General features: G+C 44.2%; 1 protein-coding gene across 1 annotated transcript; it reads right to left on the bottom strand.

Annotated features, from left to right (window-relative positions):
* Positions 1-443: 443 nt before the first annotated feature.
* Positions 444-12,219, bottom strand: MIX23 (mitochondrial matrix import factor 23). Its single transcript, XM_054386206.1, has 5 exons — positions 12,169-12,219; positions 11,326-11,451; positions 10,656-10,802; positions 5,988-6,047; positions 444-694 (listed from the first exon to the last, which is right to left on the bottom strand). The coding sequence occupies exons 1-5, from the start codon at positions 12,217-12,219 to the stop codon at positions 644-646; spliced, it is 435 nt and encodes a 144-aa protein (XP_054242181.1). The 3' UTR covers positions 444-643.
* Between the last annotated feature and the right edge of the window lie 7 nt (positions 12,220-12,226).

Raw genomic sequence — 12,226 nt, forward strand, 5'->3', positions numbered from 1 at the left:
TTAAACTGACACCAAGTTCCCTATTTAGAGAAAAAAAAAAAATCCATAATTTGGTTGCCACAGACCAAAGGACAGAATGCAATAGATGCTACTTGTGGGAACAACAGCAAACCTGCACCCACACACAACCCTGAAACAATGCTGCTCATGTTGAGTAGTTCAGAACAATGCTGGCAGCTTCTGACTTTCAGGGATGCTGAACCTACATTTGCAATTTTGATTTCTTTTCAGATTTCAGATGATTATCTGCACAAACGTACCACGTTCACTGATAGTTTAGCAAGTTAGTTAGCAGTTCAGGGAGAGCCTTGTCCTCCCTGCTCTTTGCTGGTTTTTACTGTTTCTTCCCCTGCAGGACTGCTGAAGCTGTACAAGTTCAAGAAAGATGCCAGTTTCACATTCCATTTGAAAATTATTTTAATACTATAAAACTCATTTGTTTCACGTAGTTTGTACAAAAGATGAGTTGTTTTCTCTTGATTACAGGAAAATCATTTCAAACTTGAGGTTTCAGCTAAGTAGGTCCAAAACACAACAAGACTGGGTTCTACTGGTTCTGGAGGGTCTCAATACAGCTCACCCAAGACCTCTTTCCAGTTTGGCTCTCATGGTTATGGACCACCTTGATGGAAAATACCCCACATCATTGACTCTTCGGAGGCTTGTAGTGAATTCGGCAACGCTCATTAAATACCTGAGACACCAAAACAGAAGAGCAAAAGTGGATGAGCCCTCCTCTAGGAGACAAGCAGAACTTCAGACCTAGTTCACGTATCTATCTCTTCATGTAGCACCCATCTCAAGCTGCCCAGCCCTGCTGTACCAATAAATGGTACTTACCAAGGCACCTGTCTCCATTCACCTTCTTTCCTGGTTTTAGTGAATCCAAAGAACTAAAGCCTGGCACTGGGGGACTGCACACCACTATGTGTGTTCTCCCTCAGATAAGGCAGCTCAGTCCTGGTAGTCTGCCATCATCATAGGTGCTGATGCTTTTTTTTTTTTTTTTTTCTTTAATAAAGAGGGAGGGAAATTATCAGTGAAAGGCTCCTGAACAGCTGCGTTGTGTTAAACACAATCTGACATTCAAATTTGGACACTGTATTCTTCTCTTTCCTAAGCAAACACATTTGACATTGTTGTGACAGCTAAAAAGAGGTGCTAGGGCCCTTGGAAGCCATGTTCCTGTTTTTTAGTTATCTGACTGCAGGTGCAGATTCTGCCAGACCTCCTACTGCAAAGGGCACACTGCTCTCCCCTCACTTTCCTCTGGCACCCACTCTGGGTAAAATTTAGCACATGGAACTCGAGACTGAAGCAGGCTGGGGCCCTCACTACAAGACAGACATAGAAGTGCTGGAGTGGGTCAGAAAAGGGCAACAAAACTGGTGAAGGGTCTGGAGAATGGGTCACATGAGAAGCAGCTGAGGGAACTGGGGCTGTTCAGCCTGGGGAAAAGGAGGCTGAGGGGAAACCTTCTCATTCTCCACAACTAACTGAAAGGAGGCTGGAGCCAGGTGAGGTTGATCTCTTATGCCTAGTAACAAGTGATAAGAGAGGAAATGGCCTCAAGTTGCATCAGGGGAGGTTTAGGTTTGATATTAGAAGAAATGGTCACTGAAAACAGTTCCCAAAGGAGGTGGTTGAAGTCCTATCCCTAGAGGTGTTCAGAAGATGTAGAGAAGTGATGCTGAGGGACATGGTTTAGCATCAGACTTTGTAGAGTTAGATGATGGTTAGACTCAGTAGTCTCAGAGGTCTTTTTCAACTGAAATGATTATATGATTCTATGACTGCTTACCCTAAGAGGGTCAATAAATATGATTAATGTCAGGCAGTCTGAATCAAAAGCACAACATGCAGGGTCACATCAAAGTTACAAGTAGCCTTACAAGCAATACAGCTATTTAACATTTTGGCTCCAAACTTTGTCCTGAAGAGCAGCATGAGCACCACCTAGTACAAAGTTGAGGCAGTGCCAGTTCTGAGTTTCTTGTAAGATCACATTCTGCCAAGCTCTGTTCAGAGACTTTTCAGATTCAAATGCTTGTGATCCTTCAGGATGTCAGGTTTCATGAACTGACTGACCCATTGGCTTCACATGCAGATGAGTGGTCTGGTAATTTTTGGGAAGTTATGCATTACTTTTTACATAACTGTGTTCTTTTAAGCGGTATGGTCCTAGAATTTTCTATAGCCTGTGGCAACTTCAGAGAAAATAATGTCTGCAGCATGTTTCAGCATTGCTTCTTAACAATTTTTGAGTAATCTTCCACTCATTTTCAGATTTAATTTACTTTAAGAAACAGACACCTATTAGAAACTGCTTCATATAAGGGAATAGAGAAGTTGTCACAGAGTATCATTCTCACAGGCAGCCTGTCCCACATCACCAGTAATGCAATGGACACTTCTGAAAGAGTTAAGAGTATGTAAAGGTCTGAGAGCAGACTGAAGGAAAGTGTAGTAACAAAGAGCCAAAGAATTCTCAGAAACACTTTAATACTAAGTAAACTGTACCAGTTTTGTCTACTGTCAAAGATATTTTAAGGGCTTATATCACAGAATGGTCACAGAATCACAGACTGGTAGGGGTTAGAAGGGACCTCCAGAGACCATCTAGTCCAAGCCCACTGCTAAAGCAGGGTCTCCCAGAGTGGGTTGCACAGGAACATGTCCAAGTGGGCTTTGAAAGTCTCCACAGAAGCAGACTCCGTAACCTCTCAGGGTAGCCTGTTCCAGTGTTCTACCACCTTCACAGGAAGGAAGGTTTTTCTTTAAGTGAAACCTCTTGTGTTCTAGTTTGTTTCCACTGCTCCTTGTCCTGACACTGGGCAACACTGAAAAGAGCCCAAACCCATCCCCTTGACTTCCACTCTTCAGGGTTCTTTGAACTGAGCAGCACAGAACTGGACCCAGTGCTGCAGGTGAGGCTTCCCTAGAGCAAAACAGAGTGGGAGAACAATCTCCCTCAACCTGCTGGCCTCAACCTCTTCTGAATGCACCCCACAATAGCGTTGGCCTTCTTGGAGCTTACTGTCCACCAGCACTCCCAGCTCCTTCTCCACAAAGCTGCTTTCCAGCAGGTCAAGCCCTTCAGCTGTACTGGTGCGCTGTGTTGTAACTCCCCAGGTGCAGGACTCTACACTTGCCCTTGTTGAACTTCATCAGGTTTCTCCCCTCTGCCCAGCTCCCCAGCCTGTATAGGTCTCACTGAATGCAGCACAGCCTGACTGGGTGTCAGGCACCCCTCCCAGTTCTGTACCATCAGTAAATCTGCCTTGAGTACACTCTGCCCCTTCATCCAGGTAAGATGAAGATACTGAACAAGACTGGACTTTCCAGGGAACACTACTAGCTACAGGCCTCCAACTAGAACCTGCATCACTGATCACAACCCTGAGTTGTGTCCTTCAGCCAATTCTCAATCCACCTCACTGTCTGCTCATCTAATTCCCACTTCCCAAGTTTACCTACAACAATGTTACAGAAGATGGTGTCAAAAGGCTTGCTGAAGTTGAGGTCAACAACATATGTCTTAAAGGATACTGAAAATACACTCTAAGGGGCTTTTGCATTGAACATATCAAAAGACCTGCAGCTCCCAGCTTACTATGGTGCAGTCCTTAACAGCATCTTTAACAGTACCTCTGCAGCCTACAGAAGGAAGACCAATACTTCAGTCTTACTTCCTGCCTCCTATTTTTAGGATCATTGAGCCACAGTATGTTACTCAGGCCAACTAACTCCACTGGGCCACATGTGAAGTGCTGTTCTCATTCTTCAGACTGGAAAAACAGAGTCTAAGGAATCTCAACATTCATGCCACTGTGCAGAGGTGGATTTTGCTGTATTTTAGGTATTAGGCAAACACACAACAGACTTCAGTGTGGAGCTGCTGTGGAGAGGCTAATGCAAGGGTCTTGTTTTGGAAGTCAGTTCCTTGTCTGGTATCGACCTTCAGTGATGTACTTTTACAGACAGCTAAATGAGATATTTATGCCTATACTCAGTGTAGCAGAGCTGGAGATAAACCTCAGAAGTACTTTTCAAGCCCTACACTAAACACTAGCAGGCTAAAATATCCCTGTACCATGCATTCCCTGCTGTTTATAAACTCTCCAACCAGGAAAACTTCCACATTACCATCACTCCCCAAAGCTTAATGCAGATATAGGGAATCACTGGATCAGTGCTCAGATTGATGCCAGACACTGACCTGGACAGGCTGGATCAATAGACCAAGGCCAATGGTATGAGATTCAACAAGGCCAAGTGCCGGGTCTGGCACCCGAGTCACAACCACCCCATGGATGCCCCAGGTTTGCAGCAGAGTGCTGGCAAGCTGCTCTGCAAAAAGAACCTGGGGGTATCGGTCAACGGCTGGCTGAACATGGGCCAGTGTGTGTCCAACATCATCCTGGCCTGTATCAGGAATAGTGTGACATGCAGGACCAGGGCAGTGATTGTCGCCCTGGACTCAGCACTGGTGAGGCCACGCCTTGAGTCCTGGATTCAGTTTTGGGACCCTCACTACAAGAAAAATATTTTGGTGCTGGACAAAGTCCAGGAAAGGGCAACGAAGCTGGTGAATGGCCTGGGGAACAAGTTTTGTGAGGACTGATTGAGGAAACTGGAGTTGTTTAGTCTGGAGGAAAGGAGACTGAAAGGAGACCTTCTCACTTTCTACAATTACCTGAATGGAGGTTGGAGCCAGGTGAGGGTCAATCTCTTCTCCCTAGTAACAAGTGATAGGACAAGAAGAAATGGCTTCAAGTTGCAACCAACTTGAACTTCCCTCACAGGGGAAGTTTAGGTTGGATATTAGAAGAAACTCTGTCACTGAAAGGGATCATGCTCAAACATGGGAACAGGCTCCCTAGGGTGGCGGTTGAAGTCCCATCCCAGGAGATGTTTCAAAGGTGAAGAGATGCAGTGCTGAGGGACATGGTTTAGCACCAGACTTGCTAGACTTAGATAATGGTTGGACTTAATGACCTTAAAGGTCTTTTCCAAGCAAATGATTCTATGATTCTAACTCTGATCTTCAGAATGATGATGAGGGCAGGGGCTGTCCTCCTATAGCAGAGTTGTCATAAACTATTTGCAACTGGTGACCTGAGGGTGTTGCTTAGTTGTATCAGCTGTTTTAAAATTAATTAAGCTTAAGGGCATGATTAGATCTTTCAGACAGCACTAGGTGTAGTTTCTGAAAAAAGTTCTGAAAAGCAACAATAAACAAGGATGCTAGACATGAAATGCTGCAGTGACAGAATTAGCCACCTCAGAATTTAAGCTCAGTGTTAAGATCACTGTGTAACACCAATTTGGGCCTGTCAGTCCAGAGGGTGATCTGCCTTCTGCTGACCCAGGAGAACAATGAAAAGCCTTCTCTTCGCATCAGGGAGCATCAGACCCAGCCTGCAGAAGCTCCATTAGGAAAAGGTTCAAATTCTACAGCCTCACCTACCTCTGGCCTCTACCAAGAAGTGTGATCAGTACCAAACAGCCAATTCTGAAAGACTTATCCCTACAACACTGTTAGAGGCCCAGCTTTTCAGACAGGGCCATCACAGATTGTCCTTAGACACAAAGACAAAGGGAGTACTCCACAGTCCTTCCTCTCCCCTATATCAGACACTTTTCTTTCCTTTGCAGTGTAACTGAAAAGCTTTGATCTTTCAATCCAGAACAGGAAAAATGACCAACCTGAAACATTTTTCCCAGCATTACAGATTCAGTGATTCACAGATTGTATCAGGTTAGAAGGGACACTCAAAGGTCACCTTGTCCAAACCCCCAGCAGTGAGCAGGGACACCTCCAACTAGATCTGGGCCACATCAAGTCTGATCTTGAATGTCTCCAGGGACAGAGCCTATTACCCTCACCTATTTCTAGTTAATCTGCCTCATCAGGTACCAGCTCTACACTTCCAGCACAGAACTGTTTGTTGGGACAGAACATTGTGGCTACTTTAAGTGAGTACCTTCCAGCTTCTGTCGTTTACCACTTCTTCAACATTCAGCTCCGACTGCATCAATTTCAACTGCAGAAGCAACAGATAAAGAGGTTATTGGCAAACAGGCATCTCTGCAGCCTATCTACTACCATTGCGTCCTTCTAGATCACAGCCCTGAGTTGTCATTCTTCCACATGTGCTTTGTTAGAGTCATACAGGGAACTAGCAGCAAAGCCAGGATTTAAGACAGATCTGAGATTCTGGATTTAGGATTGAGATTATAAACAGATCTTCTCCACTTCCTTTCATGCCTACTCTGAGCACTGACCAGAAAAGGGTCTATAAGAACAGTTCACATATGTTTGTGCTATCTGACCCAGTTAATATCACAGAAGGACAAATCAGGTTCACACAAATGGAAAAGCTGAGGCAAGAACTACCATAATACACAGCTCTTGAGTACTTGCTTGACCCATCAGAAATATCAGAATCTCTCTGTTAGAAATTCCAGGGACAAGTGTGATTGCTGTTTTCAGGTGACCTGCTGTAATTTGACCCTGTCATATTGCCCTGAAGCAACATTAGGAGATGCAAGAACCATCCGCCATTTTTGCCTATATTTAGGACACATTTTTGTGGTTGGAGTCTTTAACACAACAGACTAAGGATCAAAGTTTATCTGTTTTAAATATATGGTTCCAGAGTTGGTAAACAAGTACAAGCCAGGACAGTAATCCCACCAAAACTCTTTCAAGGTGTCCCAACACACACAGAGCTAATGCAGATGCTGGATGGACTTTTCCTTACTCAATGGGATTTCAAACTGTTAGAAATTACAATCCAGCATCCATAGCGTGACTAGATGACCAGGATTAGTCTCTATAAAATCCTCACTGAAAAGATCATCAGCAGTTACAGAATCACAGAATGGTAGGGATCGGAAGGGACCTCTGGAGATCATCTAGTCCAACCCTCCTATTAAAGGAGGTTCATCTAGAGTAAATCACATAGGAACACATCCAGATGGGTTTTGAACATCTCCAAAGAAGGAGACTCCACAACTCCTTTGGGCAGCCTATTCTAGCACTCTGTCATCATCCACATAAGGTTTTCCTTATGTCAAAGCGAAACCTCCTGTGTTTTAATTTGTGCCTGTTGCCCCTTGGTCCTATCGCTGGGCACCACTGAGAAGATCCTGGCCCCATCCTCTTGACTCCACTCTTTAGACATTTATGAGCACTGAAAAGAGCACCTCTCAGTCTTCTTTTTTTCCAGCAGTTCCCTATCTTTCCAGACTGGACCCAGTATTCTAGATGTGGCCTCATAAGGACAGAGTATAGGGAGACAAGATCTTCCCTTGACCTTGCTGAATGTACCCCAGAATACCGTTGGCCCTCTCGGCCACAAGGGCACATTACTGGCTCATGTGGAATTTGTTGTCCACCAGCACTCCCAAGTCCTTCTTCACAGAGATGTTCTCCATCAGCTCAACCTCTAACCTATAGTAGGGCAGGGGGTTACTCCTCCCCATGTGCAAGACTCTACACTTGTTGAACTTCTGCCCAACTCTGCAGCCTATAGAGGTCTCACTGAATGGCAGCATGGCCTGCCAGGGTGCCAGCCACTTCTCCCAGTTTTGTTCCATCAGCAAACTTGCCTTGAGTACACTTTGTCCCTTCATCCAGGTCATTGATGAAGACATTGAACAAGCCCAGACCCCGTACTGACTCCTGGGGAACACTAGCTGCAGGCCTCCAACTAGAACCAGCCCCACTGACCACAAGCCTTTGTGCTCTGTCCTTCAGCCAGTTCTCAATCCACCTCACTATCCACTCATCTAACCCACACTTCCTAAGCTTACCTATGAGAATGCTATGGGAGACAATGTCAAAAGACTTGGCAAGGTCAAGGTAGACAACATCTATCTCATGCTTTCCCCTCATCTACCCAGCTGGTCACACCATTGCAGAAGGCTGCTGAATTGGATCTTCTCTTTGTGAATCCGTGCTTCTGGTAATTTGAAAAAAGGGTCCTGCTCGATGATGTGAGTAGGTTTACAGCCATCTGAACTTTTACATTAATTGCTTTTGACTCCAAAGCTAAGCAAAAGTACTGGTTTAGCCTTTTCCTTAAAACTGCAGTCAGGAACAGCAACATAATGTCAATCAGCACAGTGGAGTTTGTTGTGGTTGTTGTTTTTAAAACATACTCTGACATTTTAACAAGCTTGATAAAGCTAATACTCATTATGCTGTCTGTTCTGGATTTTCAAGACGATAACAAATTAATACAATAATCAAACGACGTTTTACTCTAAATAGATTAAATGAACTGGCTGCTAGACTGACACTACTCCAAGTTTTCTTATTCAGTGACCCAGAAGTAATAATCTTTGGCTAAAGTTCTCCAAATTGTAGCATTTAGCAGGCTGACAAAAATCACAAATGACAAAAGAGATCTGTATTGTAACTGAGTGAATATACATTTGAAACAGATCTTAAATGTAGGATGTGTTCTGTAAAAAGAGTATATTTGAGCTGTAGAAAAATACAACTGTCACAGAGAATCAAAAAAACCCAACCAAACCCAAAAAGAGATGGACTACACCTCATGAAGTCCAGGTGCAAATCTGAGGTCCTCTCATCAAAAGAACTCTGAGATGTTTCCAAATCATTAATTTCTTTTAACATTTTAAATCACCTCATTAATTAAATATTATTAGTGATTATTACCATTGCCATGACCCTCTTCATGGATCCAGGTACTGTTTTGGGGCTCAGTAATTAAAATGATTGAAAAAAAACAGCTCTGCAAACAAAATGTGTAGAAAATAACAAACTACCACTCTAGTTTTCCAAAAGATGGATGTTTGTTAACTGTTCCTTAAGTGAGGCTTTAAGAATGCTACCACATGCCTGATTATTTAAATCTGTGCTCAAGACAGACCACTTCTCTGGAGAGCACAGAAACAAACAGTTCACTCAATGCCTGGGAAAAATCAGATGCTTGAGCTCAAATCATCCCCTGAGGAAGGCTCCTTCACTACAACTGCATCAGCACCCAATCACTCTTTGAAACACTGGCTACAACAGGCTCCTCTTGAAAGCACTGGGACGAGTATCAGGAGGATGGAGCCAGACTCTTCACAGTGGTGTCCAGTGACAGGACAAGGGGCAACGGACACAAATTGGAACACAGGAGGTTTCATGTAAACATCAGGAAAAAAAAATCTTCCCTTTGAAGGTGGCAGAGCACTGGACCAGGCTGTCCAAAAATGGTGCTGAGTCTCTGTCTCTGGAGGCATTCCAAACCTGACTGGATGTCTTCCTGTGTGATTTACTCTAGGTGATCCTGCTCTAGCAGGAGGTTGGACTAGATGATCTTCAGACATCCCTACCATTCTGTGATTCTGTGAAGTGCATTGTGAAGCAGTTCAGTAAATGCAAAATTTCAAGACCCATCTCTTCAAGTCTTATAATATTATAGCAGACAAAACTGTACCCAGGATATAGGGCCATGTCTATGTATGTATGTGATTGTGGGATGTCTGGCTGTTACAAGAACACCACATCATTACACTGGAAACTCAAAAAAGTACCATTTTAGAAACCTTAGTTAAGGCAGGGCTCAACAGAGTTAGGCTCATGAAACTGCTGAACACAACAGACAACTAGTCAGTGTATGCAAAAAAGCAATAGGCAAGCAGTCTTATTTGGTATATGCTGCAAGCATATGATGTGGAAAAATAATTTAAAGTGAACACAAGACGTTCAGAACAGGTCCGGAAGAGAAATGAATGGAACATTTCACACATCCCTGCTCACCTCCATTCCTAAAGCTATATATGCAATGTCCTTCTCCCTGTAAAGGGAACCCTGGAATAGGGAGAAGAACTTCAGCAGTGGTCTCTTCTCCACTTCTGATACTCCTGTCTAGACCACCTCTGTTCACCTCTGGTAAAGTGCTCTATCCTTGCAGAGGCCAGAAAGTTGAAAAGGCATCCGCACATGAGAATTCCTTATGCAAACCCAGAAGTTTCTCTCACACCATCACAAGGTGCAAAGAAAAAAAAAATTACCTGAGGCACACTAAATAATAAAAAAGTTGCTTACATGGAATTCAAGATTGACTGGCAGCTTCTTGTAGAGGACAAAACCTCAAATTAATGCACTGAACAAGAGTGATGCTTCTGAGAGTAATGATGAAAAGTGACAGCTTTAAGGCCTTACAACTATGAGGTGCAAGAGACATGCACGAAAGTCCTATTTCATTACTTTATGGTGTTTCCATATTAGCAACCATACTAGCTGTTTGCACATACACTATTTTTACAAGATCTCAGAAAGGCAAAATGAACCATCACACCTTCTGAAGGCATTAAGCAAGCCCCAGGTGAGTTGTATGGTAAACGGTATTAGTCAGTGAAGGCTAGAGTCCACCACGGGGAAGTACATGTTTTTATACAGCCTTTGTGTAGTAGGGCCTCTTAAAAAATGCTTCACTTGCAGGGTAAAAGCAACTCTCTCCTGAGGGGTTGGAGAAATGGTTCTCACAAATCCAGCCAACAAGAACCTCGGAGAAGATTGCCTCAGTCAGGATCCACTTCACGTTCTCTCCATCACACTGGTCTTTCTGTTTGGGAAAGATACACTCTTGGTTCTCTCTTAGTGAGCTCTGGCAAGCCCCACCACTCACCTTTGTTTGCTCTTTCCTGAGTTGCTTTAATAATGCTACATCATCCTGAGCTTTTTCTCTCTCTTCTCTGAGAGTCTTCACTACACTGGATGTCTGAGCAATGCAGTTTTTGATGATTCTCTCTCTGCTGGTGTGAGCATCCATCAACTAAGTGGGGAGAGGAAAAAAGTCATAACTCAGTAGAGAATAAAAACCTTTGAGTTACAAGGTAAAAGGGAGACTTTCTAAGGTATTGCTTTGCCTACAGAAATTCCAATCATTCCATAATCCGCACGTTAGAAGCAATGCCTGCTGGGAACCACAGATATCAACCTGATCAAAAGTCAAAGACATATCTGAGCAAGGGGTTTACAACACAGCACAAAAAATCATGGTAGCACCCATTTTTAAAAGCAAAGTGGACTGAGCTAATGCCATCCACTGCAGTCTGAAGGGCATCTTGAAGGATTGGTATTGCACAACAAGTAAGTTCCCTGTGTGTTTTTAAAGCGGGGTAGCTGTAACATGCATGTGGTTTAGCCACATGGAGAAGTTGAATGTGCCAGTTACAGATACATAAAGCATGACATATGAATGCAGTGGCTTCCTTAAAAACTGAGGATGCTTTACTGGCCACTGTACCTAATAAAACACAGGAAGTGAGTTGAAAGCTGAAGGAGTGCATACTCACAGACTGATAGAGCTCTTTGCATGTCTGGCCGGCATCAATTTTCCCCACAAAAGAAGCTGTTGGGATTGTAGTGTTTAATTCGTGGACGATTCTGTCATCAATTGTCCTCATCACCCTGAGCAACTCCTGTATTAAAAGAGAAAAGTAAGAAAATTGCATAGATCTCTGTGAAGAATGTACTACAAAAATATTAATATGATTCTTTTAATGGAAAACTAAGCAGATTGCTTACTAACAGCAAAAAAAACCCAACCAAAACAAAACACAAAAACCTGCACCAAACATACAGTTTTGAGTACGTGCTACAAATCAGCAGCAAAGGTTTGAGGGGGGGTAGGGGGCAGCACTGGGGACCCTCGAAGCACCCTCCAGCCCTACCTGCCCCAGCAGCCGGGCCCTGCTAGCACTGGTTTCCCTCAGAAAAGCCTACCGTGCTACCCACAGGCCGGCGTGCCCCCTGGAAAAGGCCCCAGTAACGCTTCCAGGCGGGAAAATTCGGCACAACCTGCACTAAAGGTTTATTTCGATTAAAAAAAACCAAACAAAAATCACCTTTTGCAGGGTAAAGAAAAAAGAAACAAACCAGATTCCACCACCTCTGTCGATCCGCGCGTTTGCTTACGCCCGCTGGTCCTTCCCGCTCCATTAAACGACCTGAGGGCACTCACGGAGACTTACACACCGCGGGCTCTCCCCGTCCGAGAAGGGATCCCCCTGCCCTGCTCCCTGCCAGAGGGCACCATGGCTGCGGATGAAGCGAATGCCGGACCTCTCCCCTTTCCTTTCACCATCCCGATCGCTGTAGGAAGGGGTGACTTCCCTCGCCCGCCCTACACGGCTTACCTGGAACTCGGCGAAGTCCTCACAGCTCGCCGCCGTGCTGGGCGCCGCCATATTGGAG

This window comes from Indicator indicator, chromosome 1 (assembly GCF_027791375.1).
Source record: "Indicator indicator isolate 239-I01 chromosome 1, UM_Iind_1.1, whole genome shotgun sequence".
Classification (NCBI taxonomy): Eukaryota; Metazoa; Chordata; class Aves; order Piciformes; family Indicatoridae; genus Indicator; species Indicator indicator.